This window comes from Fringilla coelebs (genome assembly GCF_963513975.1).
Source record: "Fringilla coelebs genome assembly, chromosome: Z".
In the NCBI taxonomy this organism is placed as follows: Eukaryota; Metazoa; Chordata; class Aves; order Passeriformes; family Fringillidae; genus Fringilla; species Fringilla coelebs.
In genome coordinates, this window is record NC_140031.1 from 34,495,982 (window position 1) to 34,513,277 (window position 17,296).

At 38.4% G+C, this 17,296-nt stretch overlaps 2 protein-coding genes across 3 annotated transcripts in view; both read right to left on the reverse strand.

Moving 5' to 3' along the window:
• Positions 1-374: 374 nt before the first annotated feature.
• Positions 375-12,179, reverse strand: FXN (frataxin; the record flags this gene model as incomplete). The annotated part of the gene is made up of 5 exons (XM_084225892.1): positions 375-2,881; positions 5,620-5,717; positions 9,097-9,217; positions 10,558-10,640; positions 12,048-12,179. The coding sequence occupies 5 exons, from the start codon at positions 12,177-12,179 to the stop codon at positions 2,728-2,730; spliced, it is 588 nt and encodes a 195-aa protein (XP_084082018.1). The 3' UTR covers positions 375-2,727.
• Positions 12,180-16,075: 3,896 nt separating this feature from the next.
• PIP5K1B (phosphatidylinositol-4-phosphate 5-kinase type 1 beta) overlaps positions 16,076-17,296 on the reverse strand; it is a 97,018-nt gene continuing 95,797 nt past the window's right edge. For both annotated transcript variants that reach the window (XM_084224557.1, XM_084224556.1), the window contains exon 17: positions 16,076-16,638. In XM_084224557.1, the coding sequence (XP_084080683.1) occupies positions 16,636-16,638 (3 nt within the window). In that variant the 3' untranslated portion in view covers positions 16,076-16,635. The remainder of the gene's footprint in view (positions 16,639-17,296) is intronic.

Below are 17,296 nucleotides of genomic sequence, written 5' to 3' on the forward strand. Positions count from 1 at the left end.
GGAAATAAGATATAATGATTTTATCATATGGAACAATCCTACAAATTACCCATAAGTGGAAAAGAAAATGAACAAACACCAGACAAGAACTTAGGTCAGATTAGCAGTTGGTGAAAATTCTGGTGTAACTAAAAAAAGCTCAACACATCCCAACTTATGTGCTGAGCTTGGGCAGCCAGTAAAGCTATGAAATGGCAACTCATCCTTCCAAAATATTCTGCATGTTCTTCTTCACCAACAATGGAACAATGGCATTGTGGGAAAAGTAATGTCCGTAACACAGTGGCTCTTATTAATACTGTCTGTGCATAGTCTATATTTAATGACTGTCCTTCAGCTATTTCTTTTGGGAGAGGTGAAGCAAGAAACTATTGACATGTCAGGTGGAGAACTATGCAACAGTCTTTTTATTCCGTAAGTTATGGAAATAAAAAACAGAACAGAAGTGTTACTTGTCTTGGGGCAATAAGCAGTCTGACATTAGGATCAGAGCTCATTCTGTGCCTCCATTGTACAAGTGTGATGGCTCATGGGAGTCCTTGCCCCCTGCTTACAATTTGATGCAAGTATTAAAGCAAAAAATGAGTCATGTCCTATGATTCATTTTGTACATCGAGATAAAAACTCATTTTAACTTGCTGACACTATTTATCTTCAGCTAAGATAAACTGCATTTGTTACTCAGATACCTAAACCCAGGAAATGATTTGCATAAATAGCAGTAGCATTACAGATGAAGGGCAAGGCATGTAAACTGTGAAAGCTGAACTGCTCTCAAAAAATTCACGTCAACTGGCCACACTTGGACAGAATCTTTCCAGTATGTGTTTCAAGAAACAGAAAGAATTCAAAAGTATGAACGTCTGTGGCCTTCACCCTTATCATCAAACTCTTGAATCACACCTTTACATAATGAATTAAGAATTTCACATGCAATTTTATTTCAGTATAAACATTTCTACCAGACATATGGGAATGGAAAATGAACTTCCAAATATGAATCAAATGCATGTTAGTGGTCATATTGCATGCAAATACTTAAGAAAATAATTTTTGGAGAAGTCAATTGAAAAAAATAATTTCACGTGGTCAGGCAAAGGAATAACCAGGTATCCTTGATTCAAATATCAAATCATTAACTTCTACACAAACTTGTTTAAATGACTATCTGAAATTGTAGGAGATTGAGCTAAATATTATAAAAGTACATAAAAATACAGATTTCCATATGCTATAAATTATATTCAGTGTTCTAAATTCAGAACAGCAAAAACATATTCTATTTTTACCTTCCTATACTTTTTTGAAAAATGTGCTTTACTCTTATACTCATGAGGTCTGGGAGTCATTGTATTTACCTCATCCAGTACAGCTGAAATTTCTATTCATTGTAAAACATGCACACAGCATAAACCATTAACCAAGAGCTACTTCAATTGAAACATTTCTCTGTTTAGTAGTGAGAAATAGCAGGTAACAATGCTTATACTCTAAATGCAAACACTGGGCAAGAACACTTTACTGTTATTATTTTTCAATTACAAAATCAATCCTTACCTTTCAAGCTAGTTAGAGAACCATGCCAAACTAACCACAGCATCAGAGAAACCAAAAGGAAAAATATTGTGCACTGAACATCTTTTCATACAATCTGCAAGAGCATGGTATAATTTTTCCCTCATGCATTAGTTGACAATTTGGTCTTTCGATTTTATAGGCAGTTAAAACCTGCGAGCTGTAATATTACAACAGTGCAACTGCTTAAGTATTGCCGTTCATGATTTCTTTTAAATGTTTTTGTTGTAAGATCTGGAGTATATAGCTTATTTCCTTTACATATTTAATAACCTAATGAAGACAGCTTTATCAGCTTAAGAACAATACTTGATTCTAAGAAATTTCTCCATCAGCATGGTACTTGGGGAATACTTGCTGTAACATGGTGATAAGATAATCTAAGACCATTGAAGAAATGCAGTAGAATAAAATTAGTGCAAATTTTCATGAACTTAATTTTGCTCAGCTCAAAAAAAAAGTTTTACTCTCTAAAGAGAAATGGACAATAACAGAAATAAATGTTTACAGAGGTATTGCTATACAGCTTAAACTTCACATACTAGCTTTTTCAGTACCATTTCATGCTCAGAGCCACAAAAATGTCTAAGTAATTTAAAATTTAGCTAAAAAAAAAAATCCTGAGGTGAAACATGCTACAATTTAGAATTTGAAGACTAGCAAGTTCTGCAATACTAAGAAAAAAACCTGTGATTACATGCACTATGACATGTTAAATGTGACTATGATATATTAGAATAGCCACAAATTTTGAGGTAATACATTCATGGTACCACAATTTATTTCAATGTAACTGACAGGCATTTCTTGTTTTAGGTGAATGTTTCACTAAGAAAAGTGCAGTCTTTGTGTGCTGGTCAGAAGTCACCAGGCAGTGAGTCCTTACATGCCTAAAAATTCATGACTTCTGCAGGAAGAAAAGCAAGAAATGACGTGATAGGATGGGCGACCTCAATCATGTGCACTGCATGGATTCAAACAGCACACAGAAATCCAAAGATTGAGCACTAGAGAAAAAATACATTATTTTCATTTTTGTTGCACAATATATTGATGCCAAGAAAAACAACAGAATTAAGCTCAGGTACTTCAGCCTAAGAAAGAGCTTAGCTTGAGGTTAAAGTCTTTACATTTCCATGAGGTAGAATAGAATCAAGTATCTTCTTTCCCAGAATACATTAAGCAGGACAAATCCAATTTAGTTTTTAAAGCTGTTGAAAACTCTTTTGATAGTAGTTCATGAAGAGATACTCTGTCATGAGAATACACCCAATTCTGTCCAGTCCAGTCATAGCGTTTGGGCCCACTAGAAAAAAAAACACAACAGAACATCACACACTGTGTAAGTACACATTATTTCAGGAGACCTGCTGGAAGCCTGTATGCATAATGTATGCGACAGAGTGCCCAGGAAAAGGAACAGACAGCATGGGGAACGGCTGGTGGGCAGTCTGAGGAAGTGGAGCAGAAAAGGCCTGATATGTCAGGAATTACTGAGCCATCAAACAGATATATCTGAAAGGTGACAAGATACATCAGTCACTCCTAGGGGAGACAAGCACTTTCCCTTCCTGCTTTTGGCACGGATTCCCCCACAATTCCTTCCTTTATCCTTAATCTTCCCTCACAGATATAATTTTCTTGCACACAAATATCACAACAGATATTTGTATAATGCTGAATTAATGCCACTGATAGTTCCTAAAATATTCTAAGTACAGCAAAGCACAAATAATTTCCTTTTAGATGCAACAAAGTAATTTAGCCCATGAAAGCAAATATATTGGCATGTGGGAGATTTATAACTAAAGTATTATTTGTCTGTGCTATTATATTGTAACTGACTTGGTTTTTCCAGGTCTACATTAATTATCAAGAAAGAAACTTGAAGACCTGGGTTCTACTCCAGACCTTGCTATCCACCCAGTTTTTCAAATGTCAAGTGGGAGAATGACTCAAACGTACTCACTGCTGTTAACCTTAGATAAGCAAAGAAAACAGAAAGGAATGAAATTATTATCTGGGATAAACAGAGAAACCCTTGATTTTATAGGACATATACCTGGGAACTCATTCAACACGCAAAATCTGCTAGAAAACAGACTATCCTGTACATACATAAGAACAATCTGCAGGTTCTCTCTCTACAAGCACTGATCTGAACCTTGACAATCCTGAGTTATTCACAATAGTCAAATGAAGAACTTTTCAACCACTGCTCAGTGTATGAGAAGTAATAAAGGCAAGCATAACTCCAAGTCACTTTCACTGAAGTTTCACTGTTTGCATCAGAAGTAGTAACTGTTTTAATCAGGGTTATGTGCTCCAGTTATTTTACTAAGTATTTCTCACTTCACCTCTGCAGCACAAGCTTATGTTTATACTTTCCTGCACCTAGAGAACGATGGAATGTGATCCTGTCATTCATGAAAATCAGGTTAAGACAGACCATTTAATCAATGACAAAGAAATATGTGTATTATCTAAACTGGTTTTAAATGTTATGTGGTAAATATCAGTGATAAGGTTAGCACATGAAACACCATCATAGTTCTATGAATCTCCAAAAGACTGTACAAATGTGACTTTCAAATTAATGGTTTAAGCAAAAATGCCTATCAAGTTAATAATAGATTAAATGCATTTCTCATAGAAAGTCTGCATGTATGTTTCAACCATAAGAGAAAATAATTAAAATATCATATTAAACTATTGCTAATATTCTGTAAGGTTGAAAAGTCTTTTCAGTCAGAAGCTACATTAAATTACTGCAATCACAGTACAACTGTGTACACAGTACACAGTGCACCTGCTGGCAGGTTGCACACATCCCCTCATGCCCCCCTTTTGTAACTGTCAACTAAGTAAAGTTTTCACTCAGGTGAACAGATACTCAATAGCAAACAGATGGCCAAAAAAATTCCAAGAAAAATGTCTCACATCTTGACAAATTAGTCTCCCCTGGAATATAAGACTAAAGGTCTACATTTAGTATAAAAATGCTCCAAAACATTCAATGCAAGCAATTACTGGCAGCAACATTTGCTTCTTTCAATTCCCAGCATATTGCAGTTAAGAAGATGACAGTTCAGATCATACAGTATTTGCTGGAGCTGCCTTTCAGAAATAGGAAGTTAGGAAATAAGTGAACACATAGCATCATGTTCCAGGAAATAACACTGTTTATTTAATACCAGCTAAGGGAGTATAAAGAGGAAAAATTTAAATTTTTTCCTCAAACTCCATATTCTGGAGCATGTATATCTTAGCTCACCTGCAGCTAAACAGACAGAAATTATCTGAATTTTTGTTTTTATAAAGAGGTGAAGCCCATGTGTCAGTTACGCAAAAATCTTATAAGCTGGTTCCTTCATGATTTAACACTTATCAGCTCCCTGGATTCTTTTCCAGGGATAGTGGCAAATAACACAGATTTTGACGGGGGACAGCTACAGCATTTTCTCACTTATCTGGCTGCCCTCCTTGCTGAAACCAACCATAAAACCTGAAATGCATCAGAACACATCATTAGGAAAGGCAGAGGTAGCAGCTAGGTAAGTCTCCTGTGAAGTGCAGAGGCTTGACAAAAACAACCAGTGTGGCATACATAAACATGTAAAGCAGGAAATCCCACAAGCTTAAAAGGAAAGGAGCCACCCTGTTTAAAACACAAAGAGAGGTTTAGATGATGACATCATCATCACTCTTTTTCCAACAGAAGTTTGTTTGTTTCTTTTTAATCATTGCTGGTTATATTTCCTATGACTAAGCTATATTCCTGTAGGCAATGGTTTTGGGCTGAACCAGCATATGAAAATTCTTTGTTACACATTTCCTGTATTAATTTAGGTATGCCAGTAATACTGCAGTGTGCCTGAAACCCTATACCAAACCATTATTGAACATTTAGATTATATCACATTTTGAAACTATACAGAGTAAGAGGGTTACTTATGAAATTATGATATTACATGATCATGCCATGCTATAAATAAGAGGAAGTACATTTCCACCCAGTCTGCAGATATTACGTAACTAACTTACCTAGTGGGTGAGGATAGCCAAATCTGCCGGTTTGGTGTTTGTTTATTGATCACGTATGTTCCCATGTCTCCACCCAATTTAACTGTTAGTACTCCATTCTTAAAAGACAAGAAAGTGAGAAATAAAAAATTTGCATCCCATTACTTTGACAACAATTACTTCATCTGCACTGTCAGAAACTTACATACCTGATTCAGATTTTCAACCATCTCCCAGACAGTAATAGCTAAGGATAGACCTAGCATACCTTTGAGTCTGATCTAGACTTTAAACCTTCTGGTCAGAGTTTGATTGTAGTGTGTCTGTACCATTCACAATGTTACTACTTAAACAATACTCTTGAGCTTGGACCTGACACCTGAAAAGACCAGACCATTGCAATTCATTTTGCAATGATTAAAACATCTTCCAATAACAAGTTTTTTTATATTAATGAACAATGCAGAACTGGTGTGACTCAAAGTCAAGAAGCTTTACATGTCATTGCCAGATTTCTGAGCCATGCAATTTTATCTTACTTTTCTTCGGTAATGGTAACAGTTTAACAGGGAACAAACATATTTTTTTCTTGATAATTCTGATTCATATCTGAAAAAAAGTTCCAGTTCTAAATCCCATGATTCTGGTTTTCCATGAGTCTGGTTTTGCTTTGGTTATGCCACCTTTTGACCATTATCCTGGTGAATATTTATTTTCTCTTTCTTGCTCATATTTCTTACTGACAACATAATTCATGTTTCTTGTAACTGACAAAAACATTTTCTGTTCTGACTTAAGAGTGAAAAACCAACAATATTTGGACTGGAGTTGATCTAAAGGTGATCGGAATGATACTAATCAAAAAGGGAAATATTTCTACAGAATGCAATGTGATGGTTCAGAAAATAATTTATTTATGGTTCAGAAAATAATTTATTTAGTTTGCAGCATCTCAAATACTTCAAGCCCTATAGCATAACAAAGCTTCTTTAAGGGTATCATACCTTTCATGTTTTAGTCAGAAGATACTACTAGAACTACCTATCATTGTTCGGGCTATTTGCTATGCTATTTGCTAAAACACTCACTATGGGGAAAAATACTTTCAGGTATGAGTATCTACTGCCTGCCAACATACACTGTAGCACAAGCAGCAACTCAAAGCTTCCTTTTACTCAAAGTAAATTAGAGGAACATATCTCAAGTATCAACTAGGCATAAAATAATACTCTCAGGATCTGATTTTTTACCTTAGTTTCCATGCTGCTTCTGTGCTTAAGGCATTTATATCTGTGATCAAAACAATAAAAATAAAAAGTCTTCTGGTTAAAAGTCCCATCAGGTTTGTCCTGCCAGTTATTTCTATTGGACATTAGTACAGTGCACAGAAGGGGAAGAACAAGCTACTTCTCTGGTTGTCAGAATTTCAAGTTTTCCATATCTCATGGTCTTAGAATTGTAGAAGTACAGCAGAATAAAAACAGGAAGGAGGATTAGGCCTGCATAATGATAGACAGGTTCTGTATATAGCATTCTTCCATGAGGCTTGTAATGCCATACTAAGTATTCAGCATGCTACATGTTTCTACAGACACACTGTAAGTAAATAAGATTTCAAAGAGTTAACAAAAAATTATACTATTATTTATACCATGTGTCAGAAAGTACTGTTGCTCTATCCTTGCAAAGTAAATAGAGGTTAACCTCTACTGATGTGTTGAAAACACTTTCTCATACATTTTACAGTACTGTGGAAATACTAGAAAATATGACTTGAAATTTTTTAAGAATTTAAATTGCAAGATACTTTTACCATATTTTAAGAAATACTGCTGTGTGTGTTTTGTTCTACTGGATGAATGTTTGCTACTTCCTGGTAACAAAAATATTCTTCTGAAGAGATTATTTTTTTTCCTGAACACGAAGATATAAATTGCTCAAAGCAGTCATATTTACAATAGGCACAGCAGATCTTTATCACATTCGCCACCTTGTGGTTTCCTGCAGCACTGACCCTGTTTGTTTAGAATTAAAACCTGGGCTATTAGACATTCTGCTCTCAACAGAAATGACAGCATATTATTGTCATTATCCTGTCTATATAGTAAAGGACCACTGGTAAAAATTAAGATGTAAAAGTATTACCTCTTGAGCTTCACCAGTCAATGTCAAAAAATTAAGATGTAAAAGTATTACCTCTTGAGCTTCACCAGTCAATGTCAAACACAATCCACCATATAGAAGATGGAGAAGAAAGCTATGACATGACTCATCAGCTTGACATAATGAAGTGTTTAGGAATACTAAAAAGGTAAATTTCAACCATTGCTTATTTTTATCCTAGGATAGTTACATCAGGCTAATAGGTGCTGATATCCTAAAATATACTGAAGAGTAATGTTTAGAAATGTTTTCTACCAGAAAAACAATTAGCTGTAACACAATTAAAGCAGTGAGTAGGATTTGCTAAACAGAAAGCTACTGGCAATATGTTTTTTATATCCTAGCCATCAGAAATGCAGAATGAAAATTACAATGACAAAGCTACACAGGGAAGTCATAAACTACACACTTTTGTTTTGGTTTTGTATTTCGCACAGCGAAACCTAAACCATCCGATTCAACATCCTGGAGCCCAAAACCTTAACTGACAGAGCCAGTAGAAAGCAATCTCGTTGTGGTAAGACATGAAGAGGGAGCAATAGTTATGTGACCTCAAACAACTGCAGTATTGAAAAACCTGTGTAGCAGACAGTAGTGTAGGGAAAACGGCACTCTTCTCCAAATCATGTTGTAACACATAGATCACTTCAGGAACTGAATTTATATAAAAACTAATAAATTCCCTATACAAATAACACAGACATTTTTGTTCTGAGTCTGTGACTCCTGTATTTGAGCGACTGACTACTGAAGGCTCCTGTCATGCAATGTCTCCTGTGACAGTAGCCTCCTCCCCATGTATGCTCTGGTCTCACATCTGCAACAACCTATTCAAACACTGCACCCTCTCTTGCATCTCTCCACCACAGGCTGTCATCACTAAAGCCAGGACAAACACACACTACCTGGTCAATACAAATGCTCCTTGTCTGTATTCAGGGCAACCAAAGAAACTGCTCTAACAGTTACATGTGATGTACTATGCCATGTAGTACACCAGACGGGAACTGATTGCTATGCCAGATATCTGTGCCTGTTTAGGAAAATTTATAGACCAAAGTGAAATTAGAAAACAGTTTCCATCTCCTCTTGTACTCATTTATTATTCTATATTATGTCTTTCTCTAAACATGAAAAATTTTGAATCCCCAAATCACGCAACAGTATGTGCTACTTTTCACCAGAATTGTTGCCCCAGTCAGTATACAATAAATGCATAAAAATTAATTGTATATTCATTGTCAGCACTAAGGTGACTAATTTAAAATTCTCCTTCAAATAATAGGAAAAAACCTCTAGAATAATTACAGTGGTAATATAATGTTTAAAACATACCACTAGAGAGACATCATAATCTGCTGGGGTAAAAGGTTTATCTGCCAGGTCCTCAAAGAAATCTGCTAAGGAGTCCAGTGTTTCTTCAGCCAGTTTCTCATAGGTTGTCTCATCTAAAGGGCTACAAATGACACAGAAGTCCACAATTAGGAGGAAAAGCATGGAAGACAGCATTTTCCCTATAATAAAAACATACCAGACCACAAGACCACAACTTTGGATGAAACTGTAACCATGAAATGCTCTTGTAAAACAAGTAGTGATTTTTCTTAAGGTGATGTAACTGACAATCCACCTTACAAATGGAGATGAAATTTTGAAATTAGTTTGTATTAAAGATCTCTTAACAGAGGAAGAGGTACTTACTTCCTTAGATATACAAACCCCATTTAGTAAACAGCATCAGATTTCAAAGTAAGGCACTTTTATAATAGGACATTGTGTAAGTTTTGCTTAGTTTTGAACTCTACAAATAGAGACAAAAGCATCTCCCATTTAGACATATATGTCATTTGACTCTACAAAACTTGCTGTAGCTATGCACAGTTTAGAAATGTCAGTATCACGTCATGTTTATGCATAGCATTTGCCTTCTCAACTGGAATTACCCATGCAACCTGGTAATTAGATGTTATTTAAACTGTGCTTATGAACTAACACTTATGAATTACAGACTACTCCAGAGAGTCCAAAGAACCCTTGTGGCTGTTACGTAAGGCTTAAAGCACCAGTGAGACCAATTCTCTTTTACTCTTTAGTGGAACCAAGTGCAGAACAGTTTAATTAACCAAATGTAATTAAATCACGTAAGCTGTTCCATCTCTATCAGTGTTAGCTTTCATCTGAGTGTGTAAAGGGGTCTCCCTACCAACAAACACTTCAGGAAAATAATCTCAATTTTTGCTAACGCTTATGGCAATGAAACAGTTACTACAGGCTGAATATATATCAGTTAGAGACTTTTTTAAAAGTTTCTTATCTAGTTACTGAAATATGCTCTATGTCACTTATACGAGGGACACCACAAAATGCCTTGGGGCATGGAGAACAGAAAGCCTTTGGATCAGGCAGGATTCACGTTCAGGTTCAGGGTCCACTTTAGGCACTTAAAGGCAAGGGCCATTTCAGATGTCTGCATAATTCTTTACTGTGTCTCCAACTGCTGCGTCAGAAGGGGAGAAGTCTCCAACAGATGCTGTGTCATGTTCTCTCAGAACAAGCAGAAATTTCACATCCTCTGGCACACGTAAAATGGTGCTAGACACCTGCATTCAGGTACACAATTTTGTAATCTGTGTATTTGCTAAGTGACTTCACACACAAAATGCTTTTACCTGAAACTGTAGTCGTCCTTTACATCCCATCAACATTACATTAGTTTGGTAGTATTAGTATGTAAATAAGTTATTCTAAAATACATAACCAATATTTTCATATTAAGATCTCAAAATGTATTTTTACCTTGTGTCACTCAGAGTTCCTGCATTTCTCAAATTCATGAACCAAGCAGTCCTGCTCTTCACATCTGAAGAATATTGTAATTGCTGTTTAAAGTAAGCAGAAACAAAATAGAATTAAAGTTAAAATGTAATTAATTACAAACTATGTATTTATCATATAAATTAAACAGCTCCTTTAAGTCCTTTTCATCCTCAAGCAGAATGTTCATATTCTATATCAGGGCTAATATGGAAGGAACTATGCAGTTTTAGTCTTTAAATACTTGAAGCAATCTAGAATTATCCTTGTCTTCATTATGCAAGCTAATAGAATAAAGCCCTACACCCTCTCATTCAAATGAGAATGAACTAGAAAAAGAGAACTATTCTAACTTTTCTATTGCTCTACCATGGAATTACTGAGCAACTTCAGTCTATTAAATGGCTTAGGCTCAGATTTTCCTACGTATCCACTACTGAAATGCTGCACTACCAACATGCGTCCCTCTGCTGGAAGTCAGGAACGTATTAAGCTGAAACAAACACAAACCCTGAATCCTCCTTATATACAAAGATCCAAAACCACTTCAGATTCCAGATTTCCAAATTATGGAAAAGCTGTATCACCAGGCCAGACACAGTAGCAGAAGCACTTATGCTATCCAGCAGGAAAGGAAGATGGCATGATTTTCATTTTCTTCCTAACTGGTGCTGACCATTCGGTTTAATGGTAGAACAGCACTCATGATTACTTTCTGTGTACTCATGCAAGATTCTGCAAACTTCAGACGGAGTTGAAAAGCAAGTGACATTTGCAAAGGGGCTATGTCAGCCTCTCTTCAAGCACGGAAGAGCAAAACACAGGCCGATCTCTCTCCATGTGGTGTACCACCTATCCACAGGTATTACCAATGAGCTGCCTCTTAGTCCAAAACCACGACACAACGGTACAGGCTGACAAAACGGTACCACGCTGCCTATATGTTTGACTGCACCCCTTACCCTACAGCATTTCATACACGCTCAGAATCAAAGCTACAAGACCACTGGTACGTCCAAGGTCTTTCCAGGCTGAGAGGCTCTAACTCCACCAGCGCGTTCCCATATTCGGCTTGTGACTGGAAGCTGCCAACAGCGGTGCCAGCACACAACCGGCACCTGCCTTCGCGTACCACACCCGGCTGAGGGCGGCCAGGACCGCCTTCTGCGCCTGGAGAGGGGCAGCAGATGAGTGCACCAGCTCCGGTGCGAGCCAGCTCCCGAGGCACGGAGAGAACGAGAAAGTGGATAGCAGGCGGAAGAGCGGCAGGGCGAGAAGGGCCGGCGGCGGGGCTGGCCTGGCTGCCGCGGGCTGACATAGACCTGCTCAGAGCCGGCGGCCGCCTCGGGAATCCCCGCCTGTCGCCCTTCTCTCCCTGCCCGCCCGCCCCAACCGGGGTTCAGCCACGGCCGCTCCGCCCGCCGCCGCACAGGCCGCGCCTCGCCCCCGCCATCCGCCCGCCCCTCGCTCACCATGCGGCCGCTGCCGGCGGCGGCTGTGCCCGCCCTCGGGTCACCCCCGGTGCCGCCGCGCCGCTGCCGCGCCCCGGCCGCCGCCGCCCGTCCCGCGGCGCGCACGGCGCCCGCCGCCCCCGCCCGCCACATAGCGCCAGGGCCGCTGCGGAAGCGGCGGGGCGGGGCCGGGCCGGGCCGGCGCGCGCCACCGCCCCCCCGCGGCGGCGCGAGGAGAGCGGCGGGGCCGCGCGGGGCCGGGCCGTGAGGGCTGGTTCGGCCGCGCGGCAGAGCCGAGTGTGCGCGTTTTCTCTTGCTCCCAGCCACTGCTGGCTCCAGCCTCAGCAGCGCCGGGATAAATCAAATCCAAGTGCTTTGCTACCGAGACAGCACAGGTGTATCGGAGCCGAGCACGGTCTGTCCGCCCGGCGAGGCTTTCGAAGCGGCAGCGGATTCCCCGCCAGCCTTGTCCCGGTGTCCTTCCCCCGTCTCTAGCACGGCCTGGCACGGCTGTCCCTAGGAAACGGGTGCTGGGCCCGGTGTGCTGCTCAGGCTCCCCTCGGCGAGATGCCGACCCCGAGACAAGGAGCTGCGGCGGCCGAGTAGCGCGGCTGTCCCCGCTGAGCGCCTCAGCTCGTCGCCGTTCTCCGAGCAGGCAGTGTCCGCTCCGGGCCAGTGCCTGCAGGCATCGCTCCGGCAGAGCGGTCTCGCTGAGGAGATTTACAGGGAGCTGGCGCCTGGGACAAATAGCAATTAGAAGCCACACTACGCACCAAGCATTCACTCCGGGACCCGTTCGAGGACTATTTTCTGTGACAGGAAGTATTCTGATCTATGTCCTGCAGGTAAAATGTTTCACTGAGCCAGTAAAGAGAAAATAAAGTACATTATTTATCACACCTGACATTTTCCACTAAGTTGCATAAAGGATGATGCCATACTATCAGCAGTATGTGAAGATGTAGAGTCTCAGCCAGACTCGTATTGTTACTTAAACTGAAAGAAATAAACTAGGTTTGCCAAGTAGATGAGAGGTAAGAAATAATTTCTATTAAAAGGTTTCTTAAAAAACACACCCAGTTTCTGTGGGAACACAGACAACTTTCACTTCAGAGCCTTCCACAGGACAGGACCAAATGCTTCAGAAGCCTACTGCTGGTTACTGCGTGATGCATTTTCATATTTCAAAAACTCTTAATCAAAGCAGCTAGTTGCTCTGAGCCGCCTGATCTAGTTGAAGATGTCTCTGCTTATGGCAGAGGGGTTAAACTAGGTGACCTTGAAAGATCCCTTCCAATCCAAACTGTTCTATTGATTTTGTGATCTTCCACCGCATTAAGGAACAAGTTATCAAGTTTCTCACCAAGATCTGTAATTTTATAATATTTCTCTATAAGCTAAAATTATTTTACTCTACACGAGGGAAAAAAGCTCAAAAAACAAGCCACTTGTGCAAGTTTCAACTGAAATTATGATGTCTGTTTAACCTAAAAGCTGTTCATATAAAACTGTTATCCAACTCAGCCAGCTTCTTGTCTGTTTTCAACAGACTCCTGTGTGTTTCTTGGTACCAGTGCTCTTCTCAGTTTGTGTTCTTCTTGTATTTTGTGGGGGAGGTTTTAATACACCAAGCAGATTTAAGATATTCTTTAGTTCCTTGAAGAACAACGCATTTGTAGCCCTGCTGGGAGAAGATACTTATGTTTCTACAGGAATAATGGTTTGCAGACTGAGATAAGGCTTGTAGGAGCAAATAACTTGTATCAGACCACAGAAATCATTGGTAAAGCAAACGACTGATTTTTCATACCTTGGTAGCAAAGGGGGAAAACAGCTAGACAAAAGGAAGAATACCTGTTCTTTTATGTAGTATTTAATCTATTTAAAGATTGTGCTTATTTATATAGCTTGCCTCTCCTATAAAAAGAACCTCAGGTATTTTTTTATATAATCCAACTAGTTTCACAGTGGTTTTTCTCTAGTCATCCAAGTCACACACAACTCTCAACAGGAAATGTTCATCTTGCGTTTCTAGGCTAATGACAAATCAGTGAATTTGTGTGGATTAAATATTTTCTCTAGTACTAGCAATTTCATATACCAAATATTTTATAAATTTAACAAGCAAGGATCAGTCACACAATTTCTAAAGAGCTCAAATTAGTGATTAGCAATTTTAAGAGTAGTTTCTTCATGTTTTTCATCTTGATTCCTCTCCCTTAGGAACAACAGGAACAACAATTAATGTTGTTCATATCACAGCACTGGTATCAATACCCTTTTATGCTGGCGAAAATACTTGTGAAGGAGTTCCAGATGCGCTGCAGGGTCATGCCCAACACATTAAATCTGGAAAGAGCTGATAGATTTTTTTACTTAAAGCAAATGTCAAATGTTTCAGCAAATGGCTTCTATGAAGAACGGGAGGAGTGTGCTACTGATTGCTCTTGTATCACTGTGTAGTGGAAGGATTTGGGAAAATACTGTTGAGTTATATGGAATTATATTTCCCATGACAGAGGGATTGTATACAAAAGATGTCTCAGTCTCTGAATAGTTTAGTATAGACATTCTGGTTTTGGACAGAATTATTGCAGTTAAGTTGTGAATCCTTTGGGTTCTTCCTAAGAACAAATGATTCAGATGCTATAGTTACTAGGTAATTGCGGAAAAATTGTCATGTGTGTTCTTCATGAAGGTTAATTGGGTGCTTAAATGTTTTTCCCCAAATGAGACTAATGACAAGTATCTACTTTGCACAGAGACACATTCTAATTATCCTGTACATTGTGCATAAAGGAGCAGACACTTGACAGAGATGTACAAAATGTTTTACTCATAGGTCATGCAGATTGGTTTTGCTTTTCTCAGAGCTGCAGAATAATTATCTTGCTGAGATTAAGCAGTCTAATTTTAAAGCCTAGATAAGTGGTAATCATGAGATACAGGGTCCAAGCAAAGGAAGCCTTAAATTCCTAAAACATATTTAGAAAGCAAAAAAACCCAAGCCCTTTAAAATTTCTCTCTACTGTGCACAATTAAGGAATTATTCTTCTTACTCATCAGGATTATTGGATTACATCAAAGTAAAATATAAAAAAAACACCATCACCATCCCCCACCAAGCCAAAACAAAAAAATACACCCCACCAAATCCTTAAAAGAAAAATTCTATACAGGTACGAAGAATAATTCTAGGACTTTAAATGCCAAGTTCAGGTTTTGTAAATTTAGCAGTTTTACTACGCTTACTCCTAGAAGACATGTTATTACCAATAACTGGAGTAGCTTTTTAAGTGACATCTGTGCAAATTTTTAAATACACCACTGCATTGAAGCATGAAATCTTGGACTGATGATCACTGGCATTTGGGATTATCTCCATGTTACTTGGGAAATTAGGGAACCAAAACAGTTTCTGTAGTTACCCTAAAATAATCACCCATACTGAAAAACATGTTATTACCAATAACTTGAGTAGCTTTTTAAGTGACATCTGTGCAAATTTTTAAATACATCACTGCATTGAAGCATGAAATCTTGGACTGATGATCACTGGCATTTGGGATTATCTCCATGTTACTTGGGAAATTAGGGAACCAACAGTTTCTGTAGTTACCCTAAAATAATCACCCATACTGAAAAACCTGAAATGGTTTTATAAAGCAGTGCCTGTTGAGTATGTTCCTTTGGCTTTCCTGCTCTAATTTCAAGATTCCCCTTTTCACTGTAGAGCTGGTAAAGACAGATGCCATGTTTGTCGTATCTCAAGAGGCCTCTTAAGACTGTCCCACAAAGGCAGAGAAATGTAAGAACAATTAAGTCCAGTATAGATCAGTAGCAGGATGACAGCAGTGATAGTCTTCAGAATAAAATCTTTTATTCATCAATAAAACTATAGTTTACAGTAGTATTTTCTAAATAAATTATAGAATTTCTCTTTTACAAGAAATAAAGTAAAATCAAAAATATTTAAAGGACAATATATGTACACAACATAAGGCCTTGTTATAAATAACATTTTTATCTCCTTTTTACCAACAGTGAAAGTATCTTTAGAGGCTCATTTTCATATGGTGTGTGCAGAGTTTTGCCCTAACCGTCATACAACATCAGTTCCAGTTTCCACTGATGTGGACCTAAGTGATTAGAATGGAGTGGGACAGAAAAATGAAATTTATTTTATTCACCACTGTGTTTACTTTTAAATAGATAAAGTAGGTAATAGATTTTGCTTGTGCATAGTTACAGAATGCATGCAAATGAAACCACTTGAAACCACTAGAGAGCTGATAAGAAAATATCACTTCAGAATCCAAAAAAGGTGATTGGCAATATTGTAGAAAGCAGCCTGAATACACAGTTCTTCACAGTTGAGCAAGCAACAACAGATGACAGCAGAGTGTGGAATGTTTCATGTCATTCTTGTCAAGTCCATCAATTCATTCAATGGTTCAAAGATCCTGGCACTTCTTAGAATTAGTTCTGTTGATTATTTCTCTTTGTCTATTAGGCTCAGCAAATTCCTCCTTCTTAAACATGGAGTGCAGAAAGTGCTCTTCATTAACCATGGTCACTTCCCTTAGTTTTACTCTTCGTATATTCTTTGTTACTGGAAATACAGAAATGACAAGAGTTGTCTTTACTTTTTTTTTTACAGAATTATATACAGGTAACATCCTTCTTCTCCTAAACAGGCTGCAGTACAATTTGGCAGTGATTCTTTTATGACCTTGAGCCCTGAACAAAAGCACTGGATCTCTTTTCTTGTACAACAGCTAACCCCTGTGGGTTTTGCAGGCGTTGCAGTACACTCATATTATGTGAACTAGAACTACCTGCTGCTGCAAAATGCTGAACACTCTGGATATCAGGGAAGACAGAACAATCTGAGACCACTCAGCAATTCACAACAGCTTATTTTTATCTTGAAGAACTGTGGTATTTTCTACTTAAAAGTAGCATTCTTCATATGCCATGAATATCAGTGCTCTCAGCTTCCACATTATTGTCTTTCCCCAAATAAAAAATCATACCTATCAAAAAACTTTCAGTCACAATTAATGTTCAAGTCGATGTGGCAATCATTTGATTTCACAAAAAAAATTAAAAATAGTTAATAATCTTAATGGAATACAGTTTTCTAAACTACCCTCATGTCATAGAAATAGTTGGTCACTTCTTGGCATCCCTGTAGAGTTAGAGATGAACTGAAAAGAAACTCTTCTTTCTGAACGTTTTATTATGACAGCTCAAGCTAAGGATAAAGT